Raw genomic sequence first — 16,959 nt, 5'->3', positions numbered from 1 at the left:
AATAAAAAAATACAGATTCTGGTTCTTTACATTCTAGGTCTGGCAGATTATTTGCTGTCATTAGACGAATGAATAACTTTTTAAAACTTTTATATTGGATAGATCAAATTAATAAATACATTTTATTTCTCTACATGCTCAAATATAGCAAAAATTCATAGTGCAACAAGTCAGGTAGGTAAATGTTATCAAAACAGATGCGTCAATAGCTAATTTTTAATAAGCACAACAGGAATCTGATGTGGCAAAAAGGAATTCCAGAATTGTTTTTTAAAGTTTTGTTTCCATTTTTGCATCAGTTTATAACATCAGAAAGGAAAGTGAAAAATGAAATGGCAAAGACAAAGAATATTTTTGTTTAAAAAATATATTCTTATTTTATAAACTAAAAATGAATGGGAGAAATCTAAACTACAATTAATTTATATTTGTTCCTGTCTCCTGTGATAAGGTTAATTTTTCACTGCATGAAATTTTCAAAGCCCTCTTAGAAGCAGAGAACATTGGAAGGATTGCAGTTATTTTCTTCCTCACCATAATCCTAATCCTCATCCTCATCATCAGTAAGTGTGCAGCCGTTTATGGTTTGTGACTCATCCATCTGCTGTCCGGATTCATTTTAAACTAATCCGTCTGCTTCAGACCGAAAACATGTCTAATCACGGCATTTCTCCTACCCAGGGAGGAAGGTCCTGATGGGGAGGACGACACCTCAGAAGCTCAACACCATCACAGCTGAAAATATTTACGAGACCATCCCAATGACTAAATGATGCTCTGCAGGTTTCTACTGACCTTAAGGCAGTGTTTCTCAATTCTGGTCCTCACGCCCCCTGCCTGCATGTTTTAGGCGTTTCCCTTCTGCCACACGCCTGGATGAATAATGGGTGATTAACAGGCTTCTGCAGTACTTGATGGTCACGCAATCATTTGAATCAGCTGTTCTGGTATAGAGGCATCTAAAACATGCAGAGCAAGGGGACCTGAGGACTGGAATTGAGAAGCTCTGCCTTAAATCTCCCCATTTATTTTTTTTAAACAATTTATCAGCTACTATAAATTAAATGAAAAATGTTTCTCAATAGTAAACAATAATCTCAATAAAATAGTATAAGATGTCTAACCAATGATTCCCAGATAAATGTTAATCTGCTTGAATTTATTTGTGACCGGCATGAAACGACTGTGGTGGTTTACAGTTGTGGGCACAGTGCCACCTACTGGACAAACTACATAACGTTATAAACAATGAAATGACAGGACAAGTGATGTGCTTTTGTACTTCATGTCGTCTTTTTTTCTTCTTTGTTTACATATTAAAACAATGATTTCTTGAATTATATCAATTAACTGCATGGGAATTTTTTTGAATAAACAATGGTGTAACTCGAATTAACTGTACATAGAAAAATGTAATAATTGAAATATGTATTTAGTGTGTGTGGTTCAAAGACTGTACATTATCAGTAAACTTATTTTGTCTGTGGACTTTTGATTAGTGGTTTGGTTTTTAACCTTTGCTGTATTTTTGCTTTAGAGGAATATGAATGATGTTTCATTACATATCTCTCCATGAGCGAACCTAGACAGGATTCTGAAACAGCGTTGGAATAACCACACATTTGTAAAAGAGGAAGCTGTCACAAGCTGCTGAATAGTTTTGTCCACATTCTAAGAAGTCCTTGGCTCATTAAGTGGCCACACTGTGTTTTTAACACTGTTTGTAATTAACAGTAACAACTTGAGTAAAGTTTTGTCTATGTAAACTTGAATCAAACTTGTCCTTCTCATTGATTTATGCACAAAGAAAATTAAAGCTTTACCAGTTTGTTCCATCTTCTGATTGAATCATTAACCAGTAAAGATGTAACAATCTATCCTGGAAGGGAAGCTATTCTCCACCAATCATGATAACAGAACCACTTCATCATTACCTAAATAGATGTGGATAGGCAACATTGTGCAGCTTCAAAATAGATTGTGAAGCTTAAACTGCATTGTCTTGAGATACTGAGGAGATTGGCTTTAATATATTCAGAAACCAGTCATTAAATGGCTGTTTGTACTGGAGGCATTTAATCTCAATTGGTATCTGGCTGTGGAAAGGTTATCAGGGTTCAGATAGTAACCAGGACTGCAGGAGAAAATAGAAGCCTCAACCCCTGTGCCTTCACCGTTCTTTCCCATTTGTAGGTGGAAATTTACACTGTAAAAAAAACAATTAAAATGAGGGATGTCATTATTGTAGTTTTAAGTAAGAAGTATGCTTGATTAAATTAAGATAATGTCTTTTATGTTATTTCTACTACTTATCAAGCTTTGTGTGAATTATGTGCACAACTTCCAGACCCACAATGTTACATGTTCATAAGAGGCATCTTGCAGAGCATTTACAGATTATGACATCTGCGGTCCTTCATGTTTTAAAGAATAAGGGAATGAGCTTAAAAAGACATTTGATCATGTGAGCAAGCATTAGTAGGTATTTTGTAAACTCCATTGTTGTGGAGATGGAGAAGCCATGAACAACTTAAGAGGTTCTGAAACATATCAGTACTTCCATAGTAATAAAGTTAGATCTGTTTGATCATCAGTTTGATGACAGGATGTTAGTACTGTTGCCTTGCAGCAAAAAAGTCCTGGCTTCAAATCCCAACTCAGGATCTTCCTGCAGAAAGCTTGCTTACGTGAGCTCTCCTTGAGTAAAGTACTAACAGTTCAAAATAATTAAGGTTAATAACAAAATTATCTTCCTAGCAGATATTTTCTGCACGGACAAAGATGACAAATTCCTTAACTTGTTTCAAATAATGACTGGTGTAAGTACATTTTCTGTCTTTTGTTTCAATAAAATGTCAGTTTCTCTGTTTCTTTTTCAGTTCCTGTTTTTATATATTTTTAATATCATCATGTTACAAATTCCCCTGCGATGTTCTGACCCGGATTCCTCTCACCCATTGACCTTTACATCCAACATGATTCATACCCCTCTTAGAAATAGATTTAAAATAATATTTTCTTTTCACCAACATTTATTCTGAAGGCAGGTTATGTTAGAGTTTTGGAGTGGAACCATGATTCTCGGCGGAAATCTGGTTGAGAATCTGTCATGGAAGCAATTAGGGTCACATCAAGGAGGCTTTCCAACCGCAAAGAACTGACCCTCATCGTCACAGATACATCGTCTTAATACCAGTGTAAACAAATTGGTCTGTATTTGTAAGAGTTGATGACTGTGAAGATTGTTTTCCTTTAATTTTGAGAGTAATTTTCTGAATTTGTTAAAATATGTAAATGAAAAGGGAAAACTTTTTTCAGAATTGATCCACCATCTACATTATTATGTTTTGAGAAATGCCTGTCACATTTTCTGTTATCTTTGTTGAATTAAATCAAATCTGCCATGAATGATTTGATCTAGCAAAGATTGCCTGAATATTGCGAACAGATGGATGGAAGTTTTAATTTGTATGACAAAGCCTCCTTGATTCTGTTTTGGTTTTATATCCACATCAAGAAGTAAAACTGTGTTGCGTGACCTTCTGAACCCTTTCAGGATGAAATTCATCTCTTACCCAATCACAACTCCTCTGCAACCATGAACAGAAATATCAACATTGAAAATTATTGAAATATTAAGTGAATACATTATTTTGTTGATGAAATTGTGTAAATTGTCACAAGATTTAGATATTTTTCAATGCAAAACTTAAAATACAGTGTATTAGTCTTAAATGTGCTTGTACAGTCATAATAATTGAACCACAGGTTAAAAATATACTTTTTTCTGCCATAAATTTTGAGAATATATTGAGCCACTCCATTCTCATGCTTCAGAGGAAGTTCATTTTCCAGGGTTACAAAACACCCGTAGAGACCCAAATGTTAACTCAGCAGTTCAAAACTATGCAAGAGACCATGGCTTTGGGTAAACCAGACTTTCTATCTTCACTCGTGTCACAGAGGACACATTTGGTTCATCTTAAACACTTTCTCTTTACATGATGATGATTAAATCTCAGCCCCAACCACCATTCATCCCTGCAACATGCTTTTTGTAGTTTTGGTTGTAGAATTTTTTTCTGACTTGTTGAATAGTTATTGCTCGGGTTTATAATAAATAAATAAATAAAACTGACACAGACATAAACGAACAGAACCAAAGGTTGCAGAAAGATTATTTCTTTCATTATTAAGATTACGAGCCTTAAAGTTTGTGTCACTGAGGGAGAACGAGGGATTTTAAGATCCTCTCTTTTTGAAAATATTCCCATTTTGTTGTTTTTGATCTTAGTAGCAATCTTAGTTGCTACATGAACTATTCATATTTATTATTGAGGGAATAAAATAAAAATGAAATAAAATAATGCAATGACGATGAAATCTGATAAAATGTTAAAATAAAAAGTAAAATAGCCACAGAACATTTATATTCCTTCATATAAAAAAACATAACAGATTTCTTTCATATTTTGAAGAATTGCATTTTGCTGTATTTTTATCCCTTTTCTCCTTACAGATCTAGATTTTTTTTTCTAAAACATTAATTTTATGATTTTTAATCCCAATCGTCTATTTGAAATATACATATGTGACCAACTTCATCTCTCAATAATGTCACAAGGTGCAGGATCAATATATAATCTCTGTCTTGCAGTTAAAAAGTGATTAGTTCTAGTAAAGCTAATTTTAAAAAGTTTAGAAGTAGATTTTTAAACAACGTCCTCCGAGTTTCAAGCATTTTCCCAGAATCCAGATTCAGAAGCAGACACTTCTGCTTCTGAAGTGTCTGCTTCTGAAGCAGTTCTCAAGGTTCACAGTTACACTGAGAACCTTGAGAACCTTGAGACTCTTGTGTCTATTCATCAAAAAGAAACATTTTCCTTCTTGCAGAAGGGAACCAAAACCACAGGAAAGGAAACAGCTCTTTTCTGTATTCCTCTTCTGCCACCAAAAGTTGTTGGTGTGAGCATATCAACGGAGGCATCATGTGATTTGGAAACACTTCAGGGCTGAAGCCACTCTGTGGTCAGTTCAAAGGTGTCTGACAGATGAACTGATCACTAACTCAGGAGAGCTCTGCAGCGTGATTTATGTAAGAATGAGGTTCATCACTTTGTGCTGCTGTCTTCTCTTTTGGGTGAACACAGGTAAGACAATCATTAAGGAGTGTTTTATTTGACAGCAGTGGACTTTTCCTTACACTTTCTTTTTGTTTGTGTTTTAGGTGATGTCTCTGCAAACACCATAATAACCACAGTGGGAAGAGATGTTACTCTAAGATGCACGTATGATGCTGGGTATTACGGCAAGCTGCCTTTCTGCTGGGGCAGAGGAAATATACCTCAAAGTGGCTGCGCCAATGAGGTGCTCAGGTCAGACGGGACCAACGTGCTCAGCCAGCAGTCGGAGCGCTACGCTCTTATGGGTGATCTTGGCGCGGGTGAGGCTTCTCTGACCATCAGGCAGGTTCAGGAGAGCGACTCGGGCATATACGGCTGTCGGATAGACATACCGGGCTGGTTCAACGATCAGAAACTTGAGATTACTCTCACAGTAAATCCAGGTACTCTTCTGACTCTAGAAAGCATATTGCTGAAATAATGCATGTTGCATATATCACGTCAAAAAATCTGAAAATTGACAATTCACAGTGAATAGTAATTATTAAATTTGTTTGTTTGTTTTTTTGGTACCTTAGTAACTGGTAAAATACTGCATTTCTATTTTAGGACGGCCTTTTCCTCTAAAGGTGGAAACAAGAGAGGTGAGGGAACGAACTATCACTGTACGCTGGACCCCTCCATTTAATGGTGGTAGACCTATTACAGCCTACAAGGTGGATTTAAAAAACAAACATGGTAAGGACAAGAAAAGCATGTTGCTATGAAGCTGCTACCAACAGTTTGCAATGTCCTGCTAATGTCTTGAGTTGGTCTATAATATATTTTTATTTCTGAGGAGATTTGTTTTTACAATCTTCAGATTGCTTTTCAGTGGGTTTTCTTTGGGCGTTTGCACAACACTCTGAATAAAGAACATTATAGAAAAGATGCAAATTTGATCTCATTTCATTTCTGTCCAACAGCACCTTGGGATACAGCCAAAAGAACTGAAGTATCACAGGCTCACCTGACTCAGGTGACTTTGGTTGATTTACATCCTGCCAAGACTTACAACCTCCGCATGTTTGCGGTCAACAATGTGGGACTGAGTGAACCCAGCAATGTCCTGATATTTACAACAAAAGAAGCAGGTAAATCCCCGGCCTTCAAGCCTTCAATATAATCATGTCAAACTCAAAATCCATAATTTTGAAGACAATCCTCCTTATACTTTGACCTCTCTACAGCACCTGAGGGTCCCCCGGTTGATGTGCAGCTTGAGGCCCCCAGTTTTGACAGCATTCAAGTTACTTGGAAGGTAAAGTTACAAACTATATATATACATATATGTGTGGGCGTATGTGTGTGTGTGTAGTATGTCATAGAGAGAGTGAGTGAGTGATAGAATAAGGGAAATATGTTTCAGTAAAAAAGATTTCCTGCATTTTCTGCAACTTTTGTACCAGTACTCCCCTTCACCAGAACTTGTTCACCTTAAAAGTGAAATTGATCATTTTCCTAATTATCACCTGGGCAAACAGCCACAACCAAGGCTATCACAAAAACTCAAGAAGTGGGCTAAATCGTCACACAAAACAACAAATCACGCACCGCACATGAAAAACAAAGTTGGTTTTTGGCTCCAGGGGAGAAAAAAAAAGGCTCCATGGGAGAGTTTAACTGCTGATCAAAATGAACCCAAGCGCCTATAAAACATTCGCCAAAAAAAACCCATCTCAATGAAATCTATGAGATGATCATGTAACTCAAAACTAACATTAGAATTTAGAAAAAGAAACACACCTGAGATGCTGTCATAAGACCTTTAAAACATTTCTGCACAGACATTTAATTGGAAATGTAACTTTGTGCTATTGTAAATGCTTGTTATTGCTGCCAGAGGTGAAATAACGAGGTCTAGGCAGAATTTCCTGTTTCACATAGCGTGAGGTTAGTTTAGTTTTAAGCCTTACTAATTAAGAAAAACAATAAAATGTTTGGCTCTTTATTCACTAAAGTTATCTTTGTCCATCATTAATGTTTCCTATTTTGTTTTTTCTGAAACATTTATGCGTTACAAAAATTGCAAAGGAAAACATTTTTTATAGCAATTCATGAGCAATGTGCTGCACCTCTGATGCATATTTTTCTTTATAAGGGTCACCATGCTCTCAGCAAGAAGGAGAAATTTAATGACTCACAAAAAAGCTGCACTTTGTCCAACAAGGCCCTCAGCTTAAAAATAACAAATGCTTAAAAATAGATTGCAAGACAATGGTCTTAGGGCTGAGCTACATTCAGTCCATCATATAAAAAACTGCATTGCTAAATTCAATGTTCTCATTTTGTTTTTGCACAACACACACTGAGATATTCACCTCATCACCTTCACTGGTAAATGTGTTTTTTTTCTTCTGATTAGCCTCCGAAGGTTGAACTCAGAAATGGCGTCCTGCGCAGCTACATCGTCAACTACAGAGAATTTGACCCAGCAGCCCAACAACTTCCAAAGTGGCAGCAACTTACTGTGACAGCCATGAGTGAAGGACAGAGCATCATCCTGACCCACCTGAAGCCTTCAACCCAGTACACTGTTCAGGTCCAGGCCAAAACTAACGCAGGAAAAGGACCTTTTTCAGCTCCAGCTTTCTGCACCACTCTTGACAAAGGTATGCTGGAAAACATGAGACATTAAATTAAAGATCCAGTTGATGTCAGATTAATTTTAAGTTTTATTTCTATTTCAAGTTAAAGAGACAACAGTGGCAACTACTTTGTTATCTTCTACTGCTGCTTCCACAAAGCTGAGGGAATATACAAGCTCTACCAATGGTAGGTATTATCCGATGGAAAAAATAGACATTTTTAAGAAAATGTTTTTAAAACTGTGAAATAAACAAAGAATCTTAACTTGAATTTTTTTTTCTGCTTTGCTATAAGCTCACACAACTTCTGCTGGAACTATTTCTACATTCACAGTTTGGGATGAAATCTCTTTGAAAAGCACAACCCTCACAACAGGTTTCAGCCATTTTTTATATTTTTTTTTTTTACATAAATAAAAGTATTTATTTTGTGTTATGTTAAAGAAGAATTAATATTTACTAGTTCAGACTTATACTATCATTATACAAGGTTATTTATTTTATGGAAGGGGGATATTTAAATACATAAATGCACCAGGTGAGTGTAAAACAAAGTCTGGTAATGAATGTCCTGACTGTGCTGCTCCTAGTGCCACCAGATCCACCAGTAATTGTGTTAAAGGAGGTGATAGACAACACAATTTCACTTTCCTGGACTCCTGGCTTTGAAGGTGACAGTCCTATTACTGCTTTCTACTTGGAGTATAAAGCAGCAAATGGTGAGAAAAGAGTCATTTAGAACAAAAATATAAGCACTTTCTCTTATACACTGTTGATCATGTCAGCTTTGAAATATATTATTTAGAATATTTGTTTTCTTTACAGCTTCATGGGACTACACAAAGGCTATTATAGATTTCAGCTCCAATGAGACAGACGCCACGATAATAGAGATCAATCCTTCAACATACAACATCCGCATGTTTGCTAAAAACAGTCTGGGCACCAGTAAAGCCAGCAACATTCTCACTGTGACCATCGAAGATAGCGGTATTGCTTTCTTACCATTCTCACTTGAATGTGTTTTAATGCTGAAGGAGACGTGATATAGATATTTTCCACATAGATGTTTATGGGAAAGCTGAAATAGATCCAAGTGAAGACTTGCTCTGTTTTCAAGAAAGCAGAAGGAAACCAGAGTTTGAATTTCACCCCTCAAAAACATGCAGCTTTATCAAAACATGGTTACAGTTCCTCAAGTAGCAATTTCCTTATCTATGTTTTTCTAGTAATTGTTTTACTTCTGCTTGTTTGTAAAAAGAAAGTTGTATAACTTCCCTCTGTTTAATTTCTCATTTGGGTGTGCCTGACAGATCAGCAAACGAGTAACATAACATCCACCACATCCACTGCTACCAAAGTCTCTGTGAGTATTAAACTAAAACCAGTAACTACAAACTGTGTCTGTTAGTGCAAAAAGCAAACAATGACATTTATCCCTGCTGCTGCATCTGAGTAATATTATTGTGCACATGCTTTGTTTTATCTGTACATTATCACATTTTAAAATATATATTTTTAAGTGGGAATAAAAAAAATACATTAAAAAATAAGGGAAATTATTGTCTGCGGTAGTGAACTGAACAATTACAATCTATATGAGACACTTGTTGATGGTCTAAGATATAGGCAGAAATGTAGCCATTTCATGGTTTTCACCATCTATTGATTGAGAAATCTATAGATGTAACCTAATCTCTGGCCTTAAAATAAAAAAGGAAGGAGGTTTGGAAAGAGGATTGGAAGGAGTTTTGGAATTAGGGTTGGTAGGAGGATTGAAGAAGTGATGGAAGGAAGGTTGGGATTAGGGTTGAAATTAGGATTGAAAGGAGAGTTGGAACAAGGGTTGAAATTAGAGTTTGAAGGAGAGTTGATATTAGGTAAATTGTAGAATATGTTAATACCTCAAAACATGTTCATAATGTCCTGAATGAGTAAAAGGTTGAAATAGCACAAAGTATGCAGATTTAAGATGTAAAAAAGTGCACAGAAAAAAGTGGAAAAACTCACTTTTTATTATAATGATATTTATAATAATGATGTTGATGACTAATTAATAAGTTATTGTTAATTAGTCAGTTTATCTGCTGAATCTAGCCTGCATTCTGCTGCTTTACAGAGATTTCACTGGTGGCTTGCTAACATAAGTTTTCAAACAAGGGGAAAAAATAGTAGTAGTTTTCTTTGAGCAGAACTGTGATGTTACACTTTTATGTTATCATTTACCTAAAGAAAATAGTTACTTAAACACTTTCTCTTGAATCCTTTTAAATTTGTTTACACTGTATGAACTGCGTTATGGGAAAGTTTTGATATTTTTAACGCATGCCTTCTGAGAACCTCGGCCCACCAGAAACAGGCCCCAACCTTGTCTGCATCGCATAAGAGCCTGATAGTTCTGTCATTTGGAAAAACTGCTATGCTTGTCTAGTAAGTGATGATTTTATGAAAGCAATGCCTGAAATTACTGCAGTGACAGATTGGGTAGCCAACTGTCTGAATCGCTGTGCATGTACTTAAGTGCGAAGCTATCAGTATTTATGTAAACTACGACCAGGATAAGAACCATCTTAGACTCCAACACTATTTGAAACATAAAGTTAGTTTGAACCATTAACAACGATGATCTTTGTCTCTCAGTTGCGTTTCCTCCTGTTCAAATGTACTTTATTACCACCTGAGGACATCAGATGAGCGTAACCGACGACAACAGTGATATCAGACTCTTGATTTTATTTCAGATCTTGTTGCTGAGGTATTTTATTAATAAACTGGTGTAGTGAATTTATCTTAATTATATATCTTGTCTGACAGAAGATGGAAGCAAGAGGTGGTGTTCACACATCTGCTATTGTTGTGCCGGTTGTGCTGGTACTATTGATTGTTGCTTCTATTACTATTTGGCAACTTCGACGTGAGTTTTTTTCTTTCCTTATTGCTTTTTATAACAACCAGACACATTTCTTGCACTTCTTTGATCCTTATTCTCTATTCACAGGTATAAAACATAGAAACGGCAGCCTGAACATGTGAGTGTTTGTGGTGGTTTATTCATCTGGACAATTAAGGTACTTAAAAGAGATTCTGTTGAATTGTCAGCCAAGTTAATCTTAGCCATCGTAGCCAGCTGGGTGAATGACCTCAGTTTGGGAAAACATAGAAAAGGGTCAACAGGATAGTTGAGCAAAAGGCTAATTTACATCAGGCTTTGTCCCAAAGGCTGTTTCTGTCATCTTTATTTTTTTAAATGTCGCTCTCTGAAGTTATTATCAGTAAGGATTCTTTTTCTTGTAGTGGATAAGTATCATTTTCATAGTTTATAATACCTCATATTGAAAATTCTACATCTGTGTGATTAGCAGATATTATTTTTTATTCTTTAAGAAGTTAATTTTACTGATGTTTTCTCAATGAAACAATTTTTGCAACTTTTGCAGTAACAGGAAATTGTGTTTTTATGACCTTCAATCATTGATTTAATTGTATGGGTGCTCTTGTAGGGGAGGTGTATTTTGAACTGCATAGCTGCACAAGCTCTGCTTTGCAAGAGCTCATTATTTTCAGTACATGCAGAGGGAAACATGTTTTGTTTTCTGCACCCAGCTGCAAATGGCTAATGCCAAGTCAGGTAAATAAGCGCAATCTTAAGAATGGTCTGATTTATATGTTTAATTAGTTTCTAACCTCTTCGGTTTCTTCAACCAGCAGCATTGTTGCCAAGAGTCTGCTTCAATTACATATAAGCAGTTAGTGCAGACATTATTCATTATTTTATCTTATTTTTTTCACAGTACCAGTTGTCCTTCAGATAGTTACCCTGTTTCATTTTGTAGTACACCTGCTTCATGAAACAGTCTTGTGGGTGGATCATAGTCCTCAGCGAAAACAACTGTAAACATTTCAGCAAAAATATATTTTCTAAAAAAACAATAAAAACAATAGAAGTGATCAGTTTTATAAAATCTGAAATAATATCTTTGAGATTGTGGTTGTTTTAAAATGGTAAAAAAAAACAAAAAAAAAACATTCCAACTCTGTTAACTCAGCTTCCTCTCTGAAAAGACTCACTGCCATCTACTTTTCGGCGAGATACTGACTCCACTGATAACAACTCCACTGAGTCCATTGTTTCAAAACCCAAACAATCCCTTTCAGATATATTCAGTAGCTCTTCTAAGCAATTATTTTCTATTGCTTACAGGTGGCTGGCCAATGGAGCAATTCATTACAAAGGATCTGAGCCACTGCAAGAGCTGTGAAACTTACTCTGCAATCAACATTTGGAAACTCATTATGCCGACTATATTAAATATACCAAAGTGTATTTTGTTATTGGAGATCATTTGCTAATATTACCTTTGCGTGTATTTGAGTCTAATAGTAAAGGAAAGTTAAAAATACAAAGGTCCTTTAAGATTTTTATAGCGATTGGTATTCTGTAAATGGCAGTACAATTTCTCCACTATAGCTTTATTTTTTATTTTTTTAACACTATGCATTTATGTTGTTTGTCCATTAAAATGTGCATCAATGTAGCATATTTGTCCAACAGTGTTTTAAATATTAACTGAAAGCTTATAACATCCAACTTCAATTCAGTTTTTGTTAAATACTGCCACCTGCCGGAAGTACTTCATATAGTACATGATGAAACAGTTTATCCCTGTTTTATAGTGCAAAGTAAGCTAAAAATGCATTTATTAAATATGCATTTAATCATATTTTTCTGTAGCATTTTTTTTTCAAAACTAACAGTTCAAATCTGTATGGTTTAAAAAGTCAGTTTAGTAAACTGTAATTCTCATTTAATTTGATACCTACTACTGCAGAGATGGGTTGATATTTTTTTCTACAATCCTTAGAAAATAAAAAACAATCCTTCCCTCTTGAACTGTATTAATGAGTCTGAAGCACTTCGTTGTTCTTTGATACTTTGTTTATTTTTAAGTCATCTAAGTCTGGAGAGTCGAGCTAACGACTCTTCAGTCAGACAGAATAAAATATCTCCAGAGTTATAAATGTTGTAGTAAATCATATTGTGTTTCACAAATCTTTTCATGAAAATACTGATTCAGTTACACAAAAGCCCATGTTTGTTTGTAATGGTGTATTTTATTCTGAATTATTTTTCTGATAGACAAAACAAATCTGTGCATAGCTTCTTAGTGAGATGACAAGAGTAGCTGGATATGTCTTTCTAAAGTTTTCTCTAATAAAATCAGTCATCAGTCTTCCACTACATAATTATGCACTACTTTGTGTTGGGCTATACAATATCAATAAAATAAAAAGGAATTTGTGGTTTTAATTTGGCAAAACGTAAAATAGAAGTTCAAGGTGAATTGATACTATTTCCAAGACCCCATGACATATATCACTTTAAAACAAAATAGAGAAATAAATGCACAATAGTGAGGTCCTTACTGAATATTTTAGAATAAGGCAGTTTGTTATTTTTGTTAAATACAGAGAAAAAATCCTAATAAGGTCTATATAATAATCTCTACGCACAGTCCTGGACTCTCCACTGTGGTAAAAAAAAATCATTTTGAAAGAGGTAGAATAGAACCTGTACTAACAAAGGTGGGATGTTTCCAAAATCCAATAAAAAGCTCTTTAAATTATCATGTTATGGAATTATTCTACTAATTATATTATTTATTGTTATTTTGAATCTGTTTTGGAAACCATCAGGTTATCATATAGAACATCAATGAATTAAAGATCCTCATTTTCTATTTTCCTTCCTGTTCCTATTTTATGGGATTTTTTTAATGCAAAAAATATTTTTCCCCTCCTATTCTGCATTTGTGCAAATAATAATAATAATAATAATAATAATAATAATAATAATAATAATAATAATAATAATAATAATAGAATTTACATGTTGTTAGTGTATGAAAAGTTATTCTTTGTATTTTGAGTGGTTTTATAGGTAAAAGTATGCAGGAAGTCTCTCCCTATAAAGATGGTTGTCGTGTAACACAGAACAATGTGCCTATGCATTGTTCTGGTGAAAAGCACAGATTAGCAATCTGATGATGTGCTGATAACCTTTTCTAGTTAAAGGAACAACATTTTCAGTAGAAGGAACCTAAGTCGAAGAAGAGGAACTGCATGTTTTTTGCTAATGCCACCAAAAGTTTGATGCTTGAGCATATTGAGGGAACTCAGACATAGTTAAAGGCTGAACGCCACTGGGGTGAGCTGACGTAGTGAGCAGATAATAAAATCACTGATCCAGGTATAAGATGGCTCATTTGGGAAGGAAATTCTTTGCTTTCTATTGCTTCCTTCTCCTTTGAATTCTCAAAGCTAAGACAGCTGATGTCAGATTGAACATTTTAATAAAGACCAATTAAAGGACTTCATCTTTAATCAGTCATCCTCTTTTCAGGTTGCACCTGTCAATACTACACAACAGCAACAGTGGAAGTAGACGTTTCTCTAACATGCACCTATAATATTTGGAAAGACGGCACGCTGCCCTGTTGCTGAATGAATTTAATGATTCTACTATGAATCCAGCCAGCTGGGATCAACACACTATGTGTGAGCAATTATTATGCAAGCTGTTTGCAATTATTCATAAACTTTACATATTAGTAAAAATCATATACGACATTCTGTCAGACAGTCTGCTGAGGTATTTACACAATTAGGCCAAACAAATATGATCAAATGATGTATTATCAATTAAAAATGTGTATCTTCAAGCTTTCTTTCCTGTGAACGCACACCTCCACTTCTCCCTATTACCAGTACAATAAGCCAAAAAACACAACCCATCGTCCTTGTGTGTCCACCAGAGGGCACCAGAGTCCCACCATTTAATTGATGCAATTCTGTCCAATATTCACAAACATCTCATCATCATCGGAGAAGTCCTCCGGGGCACACACTGCAGCCAGCTGGATTTCAGTCCATCTGTCCTGTAAATCTCTTAATTGTCCTAATTAAGGAGATGAGGAAAAGGGTGAGATCTGATACCTCTGTGGGGCTTTGAGACAGCTGCCTTTGAGTGTCTCCCATCAACAAAGAATCACAGCAGGACAGCAATGATTTTAAGTCACTTGGCTCAGAAACAAAATGCATTTATATATATATATATATATATATATATATATATATATATATATATATATATATATATATATATATTTATATATATATATATATGTGTGTGTGTGTGTGTGTGTGTGTGTGTGTGTGTGTGTGTGTGTGTGTGTGTGTGTGTGTGATTGAAGTCTTAATGACTTCTTTACTCCCTTTTTTGCGCATTTGTGTCCTCTAAATATATACTTTGTATTTTATGTTCATCTGAAGTGCCACACTTCCTGACAAAAAGGGCTAATGGTCTACATTGATGTAAATAGTGCTTGATTGTTGGTTAGCTGTGGTAGCCCATCAGCAAACTCAGGGCTGGCAAAATCCAAAGTTACAGTAAATTGTGTGACCGTCGTCTGTAAACACAGCTCTACCACATCCCTCCCAATAGTCCTGTCATTTCCGCAGTCCACTTCCGTTTTCAAAGTTTTTGCCTGCTCATTCTGGCTTTGCTTACTCAAATACCAGTCCCTGTTCCTGTCCTGGTGCTTCCCTGGATGCCAAGGACGTCTCTGTCCTCCTCTCCTTCATTTGTCTCTCACTTCCTGCTTCCGTCATGCTGATTACACTGTGTGGCACTTATATAAACGGAAGAAAAGAAGCACAGAAGGTTGTGGGATGCATTCGCTGCATGTCTTTGATGAGGTCCCTTTGATTGGCCACACAGCCAAAAACCAATTAACCCCCCTTCCACCTCCACCCGTACAGCCATTGGTCTCTTCTTGCCATAAACGTAGACAGCGAAACAAATCAGGAGTCAATACACAAAGCGAGGAGAGCTGACACAGTAGAAACGGAAACAGCTGATTTTGCTGACCTGCACTCACTTAGCAATCTATGTCATTGCCCTAACAGCTTTGTCACCTCATTCACAACTTGAACATCCACCTCCTTCTAACGTCTATGACTAAACATCCATTAGGGTGACAGCACAGCACAACTTATGTAAGTTTTTCAGAACTGCGTCAGCGGTTTCTGCTGAAGGCTTCATGCTGCAGGTGAGAGACTGAGGGCCGAGGAGGGAAAGCCTGGTTACAATAACGGCAGTACCGGCAGCAGGGACGGAGAGCTGTAATTAATCATGCAATGTGGTTCTGGCCACATCAAGGCACCAAGAGTCAGGAAATGGAGACTCAGATCAGCCCCACATACACCAAAGGCTGAGCTCCACAGCAGGGGTTGATCTGCAGGCCCTGTTACCCCAGAAACGGATGCAAGGGCCTGGACTTAAGAAGCAGCCAGATGTTGGCCTTTCCAACGCAGCGTATGAAGTCAAGAGAAAGAGAGCAGATGATAGAATTGAACAGGACTGAAATGAAAAGCACCAGAGGTTGAGGTGGAAGAAGAAAAAGGGGGGGGAAAGGAACTGAAGTATGGCCTATTTGTTGATGAAAGGGCCACTAATTGATTCAAGTCTCTATCTGAACCCCCTGCAAACTGCAGCAGCTCAAAGGAAACTTTTCATCTTGTTAGAGCTGGAACATTCATGTTGGCCAGAAATGAAAAGACGACAGTGTTGAAATCCCGGAAGTGAGACCAAAAGGTAAATGAAATTTTAAAAAATGACTAGCTGACAAGAAAATAATAGTCAATTACGCCAGAGGTACCAACCTTAAGATAGACGGGAAGCAACACATCTATAATCAGTTACCATTGAGTCATCAGCAGGCCAAGCATAAAAAAATAAATAAAAAAAAACTTAAATGTTACAATAGTGTTCCTCTGTTGCCATGCACTCTTTAACATTAAATATTCTACCTTTTCGGCATACGGTTCTGACACTTTTTACTAGTTACACTAGTTTGACACTAGTTACTGTGCAGGTTTTGCTAAAACTCGTATACATGAATATAAACCAGAGTTTTACTACAGCTGATGCAGCCAGGAAGACAGATGCCTCTGCCTTATGGCATCCTACAATCAACAAGGTGTTGAAAGGAACTATGCTATCAACATTTCATAATATACTGGGGATTTATGCAAATATTTGGCAGGTATTTATGAGGACATCATAGACTCAGGTTTTAGGACTCAAGATCAGGGTGTTAAGCCACATGTAAAACGTACATTTAAAGGAAGATGGTCCATTTATGACAAAC

The 16,959-nt window shown here is 36.1% G+C and overlaps 2 protein-coding genes across 10 annotated transcripts in view; both read left to right on the top strand.

Moving 5' to 3' along the window:
* LOC102237146 (hepatitis A virus cellular receptor 1 homolog) overlaps positions 1-877 on the top strand; it is a 48,807-nt gene extending 47,930 nt beyond the window's left edge. For 5 of the 8 annotated variants that reach the window (XM_023328981.1, XM_023328982.1, XM_023328985.1 and 2 more), the window contains 2 exons: positions 483-563; positions 682-877. In XM_023328981.1, coding sequence (XP_023184749.1) covers positions 483-563; positions 682-773 — 173 coding nt within the window. In that variant the 3' untranslated portion in view covers positions 774-877. Of the gene's footprint in view, positions 1-451; positions 573-681 lie in introns of those variants that run through there. The other 3 variants (XR_002752305.1, XM_023328984.1, XM_023328986.1) reach the window with 3 other exon arrangements.
* A 4,082-nt stretch (positions 878-4,959) lies between these two features.
* On the top strand, positions 4,960-12,471 carry LOC102236887 (protein sidekick-2-like). 2 transcript variants are annotated; one of them, XM_023328135.1, is made up of 14 exons: positions 4,960-5,150; positions 5,228-5,566; positions 5,733-5,861; positions 6,089-6,256; positions 6,353-6,423; positions 7,528-7,774; positions 7,854-7,937; positions 8,046-8,126; positions 8,341-8,469; positions 8,576-8,740; positions 9,064-9,116; positions 10,568-10,664; positions 10,749-10,779; positions 11,952-12,471. In XM_023328135.1, exons 1-14 carry the CDS (start codon positions 5,102-5,104, stop codon positions 12,007-12,009), a joined length of 1,701 nt encoding a protein of 566 aa, XP_023183903.1. In that variant the 5' UTR covers positions 4,960-5,101; the 3' UTR covers positions 12,010-12,471. The 2 variants fall into 2 exon arrangements, with proteins under 2 accessions (XP_023183903.1, XP_023183902.1); XM_023328134.1 differs by having other exon boundaries at positions 4,961-5,150; positions 10,565-10,664.
* Positions 12,472-16,959: the final 4,488 nt, after the last annotated feature.

The sequence above is a fragment of the Xiphophorus maculatus genome, chromosome 23 (assembly GCF_002775205.1).
Source record: "Xiphophorus maculatus strain JP 163 A chromosome 23, X_maculatus-5.0-male, whole genome shotgun sequence".
Taxonomy (NCBI): domain Eukaryota; kingdom Metazoa; phylum Chordata; class Actinopteri; order Cyprinodontiformes; family Poeciliidae; genus Xiphophorus; species Xiphophorus maculatus.
The sequence above is the reverse complement of the archived record's forward strand: the minus strand, read 5'-3'. Positions and strand labels throughout refer to the sequence as shown.

Excerpts from the sequence above, each read along its gene's own strand:
- LOC102236887 (XM_023328134.1), top strand. The coding sequence starts at position 5,102 with ATGAGGTTCATCACTTTGTGCTGCTGTCTTCTCTTTTGGGTGAACACA. Across the intron at positions 5,151-5,227 it reads TCTCTTTTGGGTGAACACAG|GTGATGTCTCTGCAAACACC; the intron begins GTAAGACAATCA and ends TTTGTGTTTTAG. Across the intron at positions 7,938-8,045 it reads ATATACAAGCTCTACCAATG|CTCACACAACTTCTGCTGGA; the intron begins GTAGGTATTATC and ends CTTTGCTATAAG.